This window comes from Myxine glutinosa, chromosome 11, assembly GCF_964187855.1.
Source record: "Myxine glutinosa chromosome 11, kmMyxGlut1.1, whole genome shotgun sequence".
In the NCBI taxonomy this organism is placed as follows: domain Eukaryota; kingdom Metazoa; phylum Chordata; class Myxini; order Myxiniformes; family Myxinidae; genus Myxine; species Myxine glutinosa.
Window position 1 is genome coordinate 10,689,907 of NC_136271.1, and position 12,186 is coordinate 10,702,092.

The 12,186-nt window shown below is 46.0% G+C and overlaps 1 protein-coding gene across 2 annotated transcripts in view; it reads left to right on the forward strand.

Annotated features, from left to right (window-relative positions):
* LOC137436401 (insulin-like growth factor 1 receptor) overlaps window positions 1-12,186 on the forward strand; it is a 295,186-nt gene that overhangs the window by 172,346 nt on the left and 110,654 nt on the right. For both annotated transcript variants that reach the window (XM_068130150.2, XM_068130151.2), the window contains exons 8-9: window positions 8,802-8,928; window positions 11,422-11,696. In XM_068130150.2, the coding sequence (XP_067986251.2) occupies window positions 8,802-8,928; window positions 11,422-11,696 (402 nt within the window). The remainder of the gene's footprint in view (window positions 1-8,801; window positions 8,929-11,421; window positions 11,697-12,186) is intronic.

Genomic DNA, 12,186 nt, shown 5'->3' on the forward strand with positions numbered 1-12,186 from the left:
CAAACATTCCTTCCACTTGTTCATCTTTTCCTTCAGTCCATCCATACTTTCCGCAATCAACACCAGATCATCTGCACACAACAACTCCCACGGTAAACCCTCCTTTACGTTCTGAGCCAGCACCTCCATCACAGCTACAAATAGTAGTGGACTTAGTACCGACCCCTGATGCACTCCCACCTTCACCTCAAACTCACCACTGTTCCCGTCCTTTGTCCTTACAGTTGTGCGCGCTCTTTTGTACATTGCCATCACGACTCTGATCAACCATTCCTCCACTCCTAACTTCCTCATTGCCCATGTCAATACTTTGCGTGGAACCCGATCGAATGCTTTCTCCAGATCAACAAACCCAAGAAACAACTTCTTCCTCTTCTCCATGTACTTCTCCTGCAACTGCTTCACAATAAAAAGTGCGTCTGTCGTTCCTCTTCCTGGCATAAATCCAAACTGCATTTCGTCGATCTTCACTTTCTTCCTTATCCTCCTCTCCAACACCCTTTCCAATACCTTCATTCCATGCTCCAATAACTTTATCGCTCGGTACGAGCCACACTCTAGAGGGTCACCTTTCCCCTTGTATAGAGGGACGAGGGTACGCAGTTCCCAATCCACTGGAATGCGGCCTTCTTTCACCGCCAGATTACAGATCTCTGTCATTGTCTTCATAGCCCAACTTCCCGCTTCCTTCAACATATCTCGCACAACTCCCGTCGGCCCTCCCGCTTTTCTACTCTTCATTGCTTTTTTTTTTTTTTTTTTTTTTTTTGTATACTGAATCGAGGCTCGTGAAAGAGCTAACATTTATTTCACAAACAAATCAACCAGACAAACAAAATATACAAAAAGAGGGAGTGGAAGACAAGATCGGGAGAGAAGGGGAAGCACACAACCACAACATTTGAGAGCAGGGAGAAGTGTGGGAGGGAGAGGGCTTGGGGGCAGGAGGCGTGAGAAGGGGAGGGGGGGGGGGGGGGAGAGGTATAAAACACAAGGGGACCGAAATTAGCGGGGGTAGAAAAGATCAAGGTTTTGGATGGGGGAGGATAAGAGATGGTGGTGAACAGCTGTTTTAAAGACCTGGAGGGTGGAGTGGGATTGAAGAGAGTGAGGGAGTTTGTTCCAGAGGCGGGAGAAAAGAGGAATGAAGGAGTGAAGGTGAGCAGAAAGTCTTGATTTTGGCAGTTTAACCATAAGAGGGTTGCAGGCAGATCTTGTGCGACCTGTAGGAATATTTGGGGGACAGAGCCCAGAGAGGGCTGGGGGGGCAAGGCCAGAGAGGAGTCGGTAGAAGACGGAAAGACCACCAACCTGCCTGCGGTGAGTGAGTGAAAGGCCCTTGGAGTTAGCTTCATCGCGGGAGATTCCAATGATTCTGAACGCTTTGGTTTCAACAGCGTGAAGACGGGCTAGGTGTGAGGCAGGAGCACCAGACCAGAGGGGAGAGCAGTATTCCATAGAGCTGCGGATGAAAGCCTTGTATGTGGTGAGGAGCTCAGGTGTGCCAAGGAAGGACTTCGCACGACGGAGGATGCCCAGTCGGCGACTGGCTTTGGAGGCCAGATTTGAAATGTGGTTTTCCCAGGAAAGATCATGGCAGATAGTGAGACCCAAAAGCTTGAGTGACAGAACTTCTTGGAGAGGATTATTCAGAAAGTGGATGGGAGGGTTTTCCAGTCGGTCTTTTCGGAGAGACATCGTAAGAGTGTGAGATTTATCAGGATTGAAAGACATGTTCCATTTGTTTGCCCAGTCTGTGATTTTGTCCAGGTCTGCAGAGAGTGAGGAGGCTGCAGACTGCCGATCTGAGGGATGAGGAATGGAGCGACAGAGAGTAGAGTCGTCAGCAAAGAGATAGAGAGGATTTTCAAGAGAGTCAGAGAGATCATTGATGAAGACCAGAAAAAGCACAGGGCCCAGAACACGACCTTGGGGAACTCCAGCCTGAACAGGAAGAGGAGATGAGAGAAACCCATTCAGGGCCACACGTTGACTACGACCAGAGAGGAAGTCCGCCAGCCATGCGTGGAGATTTCCATGGATACCAAAGGAGGAGAGTTTGGTGAGCAGAGCAGGGTGCCAGACCGTATCGAAGGCACGTGAAATGTCAAGGGAGACAGCTCTAATTTCCTGTTTGGCGTTGAGGACCTCCATCCATTGTTGAGAAAGCAGAAGCAGCATGTCCAGAGTAGAGTGACCAGGTCTGAAACCAAATTGATGATCAGAGATCAAGCCATTGGAGAAGAGGAAAGATTTCATATCTGAAGCAATGATGGATTCCATGACTTTGCTGATAATTGGGAGAAGGCTGATTGGTCTGTAGTTGCTGGGATCTGTTTTTGCACCTTTTTTGTGCAAAGCGGTGATGTTGGCTGATTTCCAAGCAGATGGCAGATGACCTTGAGCAAAAGAGAGGGTGAAGAGAACAGAAAGAGGGAGTGAAAGAGCGGAAGAACATGATTTTAGGACCCGTGGGCTGATGCCGTCAGGACCAGTTGCAGAATCAGAGTCGAGGGTTGACAGAAACTTTTCTACCTTGTCAGGAGAAAAGGACACAGAGTCCAGGAGCAGCTGGGTACGATGCTTTTATCGCTTCCTCAACTTCCTTCTCAGTTATCTTCTCCGCCGGTCCTAAAACTGGGTTACTCTCTATGTTGCCATCCCATTCATTCTCTGTATTCAACAGCATTTCCATATATCTTTTCCATCTTCCTTTAATTCCATCTGGGTCGACAACGATTTGTCCCACTTCATCCTTCAAGCAGCTCACCCCCATCACATCACACCTCTCTTTCGCTATCTGCTTTGCAATCCTGAATACCGCTCTCTGACCCTCTTCCGAATCCAAGCGTTCTCCGAACATTTTCCGAAATGCCTCCTGCGCCTTTGCTACCTCTTTCTTTGCAGCCTTCTTGGCTGCCTTATAACTTTCATTCTCTGCTGTTTCTGCCCCCGTACCCTTCGCCTTCTGCCACTCCTTGAACTTCTTTCTCTTCTCGTCAATCCTCTTTCCATCTTCATCATCCCACCACCATGTTTCCGAGTGCCTCAGTGGTCCTCCCGTCCATCCGCACACCCCACCAACGGCCCCCAACAGACTATCTTTCACTGACATCCAACCACTTTCAAGCTCAACCACATCATCCTCTCCCATACTCAGCCTCTCTTTTAATGCTTTCCTCACTGTCACCTCTTTCAACCTCCACACCTTCATTCTCGGTTGGTACTTCACCCACCGAGCTCTCCTCGCACCTTTCACCCTTACGTCGCAGACAACCAAGTGGTGCTGTGAAACAGCCTCCTCCCCCGGGATCACCTTTGTGTCCCGGAGGTGCCCCCTATCTCGCCTATGCACCATAAGGTAGTCAACGGTTGTCGTCGACCCACCTGACGTGTATGTAACAAGCTTATTATCCTCTTTCTGGAACTGAGTATTACAAATCAACAAATCAGCTCCATCAGCAAACTCCAAAATCCTTTCACTTTCTTCATTTCTCACACCATATCCGTAACCCCCATGAACTCCCTCAAAACCATCCATACTCCTTCCCACATGTCCATTTAGGTCTCCTCCTACCACAACAACGTCCTCATCTTTCACGTTTTCCATCAGCTTCTCTATCGCACACCGGAACTTTTCCTTCTCTTCATCGCTCCAACCAACCTGCGGAGCATATCCCGAGATGACGTTCACCAAGCGCTTTCCAATCATCATTTTCACCATCATCAACCTATCACTCACTCTAGTCACACTCACCACACTGTCTACAAACTCCTCAGAAAACAGGACACCAACACCATTCACGCCCCCCAGGCACCCTTGCCACACAAACTTGTATTTCTGTCCCTGCCTACCCTTCACCATTCTCACACCACCTCCCTTCCATCTCGTCTCCTGCACACAACATATGTCCACTCTTCTTCTGACCAATACTTCCACCACTTCTCCTGATCTCCCTGTCATTGTCCCTACATTCCATGTCCCAAACCTCAGAAACCGATCTCCACTTCGGGCTGTACCCTGCCCATATGTAGTTGTAATTGTCATGGTTCTCTTTTTGAGGCAATGTTTTTGTGGCCGGATGCCCTTCCTGACGCCAACCCTCTTAGTCGTCTCTTACGACACGCAGGGATACGGTGTACCTATTCTAATCCAGGGTACACACTGGGATAACATGGGATACTAAGAAAGTGTAATTCAGGAAACATTTTAAATGAACTATGAAAGAAACATCACCTGCTGTCACACCTCAGTGTCCAGTGAATATGATCTGACATTATGGGAATCATTTTTCCCTGCATGTCGATTATATTTTCTCTTTTTATTTCAAAACTTGTCAAAGAAGCCTGGGTCACGTGGCTAATGAGGTAAGAGCCGATTTGAAGTCATGTTGAACACATGGAAGCATGAACCATTCTTGCCTTTAGTTTTCTGTACAAACATTCTGTCATTTCAGTTTTGATACTTTACACAGTTTCATCCCAGATATTATCAACTTTAAATATCGTGCATTTAATTAGTGATATCTCTTAGGACTAAAGGTTAAAAACTACAATAGAACTAGAAAGCATCTGAAAATGCAAAGGCCGTCCGCATCCGTTTGTATTTAAACGTCTTTTTCTTCGCATGCTCAAAATAACGAAAACAGTTTAAAAAAAAAAAAAATTGACGATTTTATGCAGCCTTGACCTTTGATCTTTTGATCTAAAAAAATAGTCAGCTTCTTGCTTTTGCTTGGTGAACCAATTTGGTGACCCAATATGCAAATTCTTTAAATTTCATGTCAATCGGGTGAAAATTGGCGATTTTACGCCTTTTGATTCACAAGATTTTTCACGCAAATGTACAGCGTCATTGTCAGTTTATGGCGTATAAAGAATGTATTTTTTTTTTTTTGGGATACAAGATCGACGCTCGAGTAGGAGCCAGCATTAATCACAAAAAAAAAAAAACGGACGCACAAAACATACAATAAAGGGAGCGGGAGACAATATGGAGAGAGAGAGAGGGAAGCACACAAGCAGAGAACAGGGACATCAGGAGATCTGTGGGAGGGAGAGGGCTTCGTGGGAGGAGGCATGGGAAGGGCAGGAGGGTCGGGGGTGGGAGAGGTATAAAACACATTGACAATGCTAGGACTTCCAGGAAAGAAGTTGGTATTTGAAAAAAGTGGATCTGGGGTGAATTAACGGGGGTAGAAAAGATCAAGGTTTTGGATGGGGGAAGACAAGAGATGGTGGTGAACAGCTGTTTTAAGGACCTGGAGGGAGGAGTGGGATTGAAGAGAGTGAGGGAGTTTGTTCCAGAGGCGGGGGTAAAGAGGAATGAAAGAGTGAAGGTGAGCAGAGTATCTTGATTTTGGCAATTTCACCAGAAAAGGGTTGCTCGCAGTTTTTGTGCGACCTGTAGGAGTATTTGGGGGACAGAGCACAGGCAGAGCTGGGGGAGCTAGGCCGGAGAGGAGTCGGTAGAACACAGAAAGACCACCAACCTGCCTGCGGTGAGTGAGTGAAAGGCCCTCAGAATCAGCTTCATTGCGGGAGATTCCAATGATTCTGAAAGCTTTGGTTTCAACAGCGTGAATCCGAGCTGGGTGTGAGGCAAGAACACTGGCCCAGAGGGGAGAACAGTATTCCATTGAGCTGCGGATGAAAGCCTTGTATGTGATTAGGAGCTCAGGTGTTCCAAGGAAGGACCTCAGGTATGCCAAGTGTACCATGGACAGGAGGAAGGGACCATTCCAGTCGGCCTGAGTGAAATGCCAGACTCGTCGGCGCTGAGGAGGCTCTCTGAGAATGGCCAGAGAGATGTCCACTTTAACAAGCACATGATCAGAAGAACCGATTGGAGCAGAAGAAGAGCAGCAGACATTTGCAGGGAAGTTAGTCATACCCAAGTCTGGAAGAGAAGATGCTCAGTTGACTGAGATCCAGGTTGGGAAATTGACTGATTGTGTCAGTCCCAATGAGTCGCAGAAGTCCTTTGCTTAGGTGCTATGGCTGGTGAGAGAGGAACCCACACCCAGCCAGCTGGCACGTTGACAGTTGAAGTCGCCACATGTGAGGAAGAGAGAGTTGGGATGAGTTGATAGAAGTTGGTCCATGTTGTCAGACAGCGAGATGTAAATGGAGTCATCACTGTTTAGAGGACGGTACAAAACACATATGAACAAAAGGTGGGAGTGGAGAGGAAGCCGTAGCCAGAGGTACTCCTGTGGGTGGGGTGGAGAGAGGACAGTGCAAGGAGAGTGAGGAAGAGAGTTTTTGATAAAGATAGCAACCCCACCTCCAGGACACGAGGCTCAGGTCTATCATACTGGAGGGGGGAGTAACCAGGAAGAGATATTAAGGAATCAGAGACATCATGAAGCAGGAAAGTTTCTGTTAAGCAGATTACGTCTGGATTGTCAAAAGCAACCTGTATGGAGAGATCAATCAGGTTTGAGCGAAGGCCCCGGATGTTTGAGGTCCATACCATTAAGGAAGAGGGAGGGGGAGCATCGGGTGCAGGACAGGGGAGGGGAGGGGTAGGATCAGATGAAGGATGAGGGGGGGGGGGGGGGTAGGGAGAGCTGTTGATAGTGTGTCAGAGATTGCAGAAGAGTTAGATTAGGAGGGAAGGGGGAGAATTGGAGAAAGATGTTAGGGGTGAGATTTGAAGGGGAGGTGTTGGCGGAGGGAGTTTTGAAGGGGAGGGGAAAGGGGGGAGATTTGGAGGGGAGGGGCGAGGGGAGAGTTGAGGAGGTGAAGGCAGAGAATTGAAAGGGAGGGGGGAGTTTTGAAGGGGAGGTGTGGGGGGGGGGGAGGAGTTTTGAAGGGGAGGGGTGAGGGGGGAGATTTGCAGAAGAGGGGGAAGATTTGGAAGGGAGGGGTGATGGGGGTGTTTAGGAGGGAGGGTGAGGGGGGAGAATTGAAAGGGAGGGATGATGGGGAGGTTAGGAGGGGAGGTGTGAGGGGGGAGTTCAGAAAGTGGATGATTAATGAAAAACGAACATTTATAACAAATTGGTCTCAAAATTGTAAAGCGCCCAGGCATGTGCCTCCACGAGCCATGACTCCATTACCAAGGTTTCTGAGGAGGAGAAAGAGACGGGCAGTGATGAGGAGGAATAGGTGCCGAAGTCCAACCTCACGCTCCAGTTCCTGGGTGAGGTGTTGCAGGACATGCAGGCAATTGCCAACAGGGTGCAAGGAGCCGACCTGTTCATGGAGCGTTACCTCAGGTTTAAGAGGGTTTGAATGGCGTGATGCCCCCATACAAAGACCTACATCAAAACCTGCAGCAATCTGCCAGGCAGCTCTCCATCACACATTTCTTAAGGTGGTCCCTCCACCTTAAGAGCATCAGCACCCTCTTCTGCCTGTCCTGCGTCTTCTGCCTCCCATCAGTGCCCGGCTCGCATAACTCATCAGCTATCTCACTTGCATCAGCTTCAGCGCCCTCACCTACATTCCTTTTGGTGCACGACTCATCAGCACCCTCACCTCAGTCATCTTCAGACTTCGAGGGGGTCACTGGATTTTAATTCTTCTTCTTCTTCTTCATCATCATCATCATCATCATCATCAGCATCATCATCAGCATCGTTTAAAAAGTTGTGTGTGTTTGTGAAATAATATTTGAAATGGTTCGTACATGCTGTTGTTGTTGCTTTTTTAGTTTTACGGTATGGTAGGTTAAGCAATAAATTGGAAATGGTATCTGGTGTATTTTTATTTTTTGTAAGCATTTTGTTATAAAACTGTAAACATGTGCATTTGTGGTCGAAAACATTTTGAACTTTTTTTTCGATGAATTTTCCCCAATGAAACAATGCCCTGACTTTTGCGGTGTCACCATTCGCGGCTTTTTTCATGTATCGGGAACTGCAGGGAACCTATCCCCCTTTTCCCCGTTGAAACAATGCTCCGACATTTGCGGTGGGTCTTCGACATTCGCAGATTTTCCTTGACATTCACGGGATTTTCCTCAACATTCGCAGAATATCCCTCGACATTCGCAGGATTTACCCCGACTTTTGCGGGATTTTCCTCAACACTCGCAGGATTTTCCTCGACATTCGCAGGATTTTCCTTGACATTCGTGGGATTTTCCTCCACATTCGCAGGATTTTCTTTGACATTCGTGGGATTTTCCTCCACATTCGCAGGATTTTCCTTGACATTCGTGGGATTTTCCTTGACATTCGCGGGATTTTCCTTGACATTCGCAGGATTTTCCTCGACATTCACAGGATTTTCCTCGACATTCACAGGATTTTCCTCGACATTTGCAGGATTTTCCTTGACATTCATGGGATTTTCCTCGACATTCGCAGGATATTCCTTGACATTCGTGGGATTTTCCTCGACATTCGCAGGATATTCCTTGACATTCGCAGGATATTCCTTGGCATTCACAGGATTTTCCTCGACATTCGCAGGATTTTCCTTTTTATTCGCGGGATTTTCCGTGAATCAGGAACTGTCGGGAACCTATCCCCCCCTTTTCATTGAAACAATACCCCCACATTAACTCATTCGACATTCACGGAATTTTCCATTAACATTTCCCTGCGAATGTCGGGGTCTGATTGTATTATATTATTCACTTGTTATTCACGATAGATTTATGCTATTTTTGTTTGATCTGCCACTTCACGTTTCGTTCTTGACTTTTTCTCATAACAAGTTAGATTTCTTGACAATTGTGCGTCATCAATGCTTCCATTGTTTCTGGTAGTGCTGTATCTCAAATTGATCATCTTGTTGCTATTTATGGATTGATTGCAATCATGGCCTCGACCCGTTATATTTGGCAGGTGAGAGCACTATTTTGAACTTCACCGAAATCGTAACGTCAAAAGACAAGATTATTTTGCGATGGCAGCCCTACCGGCCTCCCGACTACCGTGATCTCCTCGGCTTTGTGGTTTTCTACAAGGAAGCGTGAGGGATAACATCACAGTACAATGTCTTGTCTTCACACAACTATTTAATAATTACCATTTGTGCAATATGAACGATGTATAAATTGTTTTCTTTCACAGCCCGCCAAAGTGCCAAATCATGACCTCCGCCACCGAGGTTGGATGGAGGTTTTGTTTTCGTCCCTGTTTGTCTATCTGTCTGTCTGTCTGTGTGTTTGTGGACAGGATATCTCAAAAAGTTGTGGACGGATTTGGACCAAATTTGGTGGGCAGGCTAGGTATGTGATAAGGAAGAAATGACTAGATTTTGGAGAAGATTCGGATCTGGATCCGATAATTTTTAAATGATTCTTCACCATTGAGAAATAGGGCTAAAACTGTTATATAGCAGGATATCTCAAAAGGTTGTCGATGGATTTGGACAAAATTTGGTGGGCAGGCTAGATATGTGATAAGGAAGAAATGAATAGATTTTGGAGAAGATTCGGATCTGGATCCGATAATTTTAAAATGATTCTTCACCATTAAGAAATAGGGCTAAAACCGTTATATAGCAGGATATCTCAAAACGTTGTGGACGGATTGGGACCAAATTTGGTTGGCTGGTTGGGTGTGTAACAAGGACAAATCGATTCCATTTTGGTGAAGATTCGCATCCAGATCCGGATCAAATAATATTTTTAATTTTGCAAGTGATTCTTCATCATTGAGTGATAGTGCCAAAAACAGTATATAGCATGATATTTCAAAAAGTTGTGGATGACTTGTGACAAAAATAGGATGCGTTGGATGAGTTGGTTAGGCAACAAGAACAAGCTGATTCGATTTTGTATCCAGATCCATATCCGTGGGATTCAAAACGTAAACTTTTTAGCCTATCGGAGGTATGCGCTCTACCGAGTGCCGTTCCAGTTTTTTTATTTGGTCATTCCGACTGCATCGTGTGTTTATACCGATGTTTAACTGCCATTTCGTGAAAAACTATTGACTGCAATTTTTTGTTCAAGTTATTCCTATTAATGACACTTTGCATTGTTTGGTCCTCCACTGCTGTGATGTGCTATTTTCAAAATCCAAACTTTCGAGTGTGGCCATTTGTCAGAACGGTTATGTTGAAATTAAATTTTGACGACATTTCCTGTGGTTTTAATTCTAGGTACTAGAAACACCCACTCCCCTTGGGAGCAGCCTAGGGGAGAGGGTGGAGGGGCATGGCAGGTGGGGATGATATTGTGGGAGGTGCCTCTATTATGGGTCAGTTGGCTCCTTATGGCCTTGTAATTCATACAAAAGTGGTAATGTCTCCTCATATCCTTGTCCAAAATCTATTAAATGTACAAGCTTCACCTTGAGCCATAGGCAATGGCGAACAAAAGTTGATTACATGAATGGTTTTTTGTACACAGATACAGAGTCTAGGCTCATGGAGGATCTACAATACAGAACAGATCAGGATGTAATGGATTTAAAATAACAGAGAAATAGGGGGTGAGGGGCAGGTGAGAGAGACAAAGTAGGGGACCGAGAGGAAGAAAGGACATGGGGAAGAACGAATGTAATGGGATGGGGGAGGAAGAGGACACAGGGCGCGATCAATTAAGCTGGATACAGGCGCAATCTCTCAATCACAAAAGTCGAAAGGAAAACTAGAAAAGAACCAGAAATGGAGCAAAAAGCTAAACATCCACAATGGACAATTTGGGAGGGTGAATGCATGAATGAATGAATGAATGATCGTTTTAAGGCCATTTTCCTCGCTAGAGCGGGGGTTAGCCTTGCGGGCCCCATGACAATCATGGTTCCCTGTTTGAGGCAATGTTTTTATGGCCGGATGCCCTTCCTGACACCAACCCTTGGTCGCCTCTTACGATGCACAGGGATACGGTGTACCTATTCTAAACCGGGGTACACACCGTGATCATTCATCCCAGCAAGCTGGTACTCAATTTGCCGACCTCGGAAGGATGACAGGCTGAGTCAACCCCCCTGGCGTTAATTCAGCGATCGATCGGGATTCGAACCCAAGATCCGAGGATCCCAAGCCGGCACCCTAAGCGCTAAGCCAACACCAGCCTAAGCCAACACCAGGTTAGAAACAATTTGCTAATAGTGCCATTAGGCAATGTGTCGATTTGGTGGGTTGAGACGATACAACCAGCTTTGTCATCAGTCCAATGCACATGACAAATGGGGATTCCCCAGCATTTCTGGTCTCATCCATGAGCCTCAACTTCCCTTGAAACAAAACAACATGGTCGCCTTAATCTTACATTGGGCAAGCTGGATTATTTGATCTCAGGCAGAATCATGGTGACTGCAGGTTTTGTGATATGCAAACAGTCGGGTTCTAAAGCTGGTATGTATTCACATCTAATTTATTTTCTTTCTTGTTGAAATTATCACTTTGATATGACCAACTAACATTTCATGATTTCATATTGTACTTTCAAGCTCCTGTTTAGAGCTCCCACATTTTATTTCTTTCTTCTAATCCATCCTTTGCTACCGACAGCCTCTATCCAAATGTGGATGAGTTTGAAGGACAAGATGCCTGCGACTCCAATGGCTGGATGTCTGTGGATGTCGAAACACCCGTACTGAGCAAGCCCAGTACTCCTGGTGCCGTGGTACAACCTAGCAACTATCCCGGAACCCTTATCACACACCTCAGGCCCTGGACGCAGTATGCCATCTTTGTTAGGGCCTTTGTGTTAATGACCTCAGATGAAGGACGAGGAAACCACGGAGCAAAAAGCCGTATCGTCTACGTTCGGACCAATCAGAGTGGTGAGCACTTTTATTTATTTTCTTCAACCATTTGCTTGTCCTCATTTCCTCACTTTATGCTTACCTTATTCTTTCAACAATTTTCGTGTGTTATTCACTGTGATATCCACGTGGTCATCTCATGTTGTTTCAATGCATTAGAGATTAGACGGTAATGAGATGGCGAAAGCTTCAGATGCATGCTCGGGTGATCTGATCCGTGATGCTCGCATAGGGGAGGGATTTGCTTGTGATTTAGGTCGAGGTTGCTCCACGATGTGAGTTGAGCTCTTACACGAGCCTCGATCTTGTATAACAAAAAGAAGAAAAAAACGAAGAAGACTTTTCTTTTCCTCATACCACTATCATTGAGTGGTAAGATTTACCAAATAGGAAAGCAAACTACAATTTCAGAGGTACCATTGTTAACTTTCAGGAAGAAAAGATCATTTGTGGTTTTTATTTTTTGGGTTACTTCAATATTTTTGAAAGTACTGTCGGATCCCTTGAA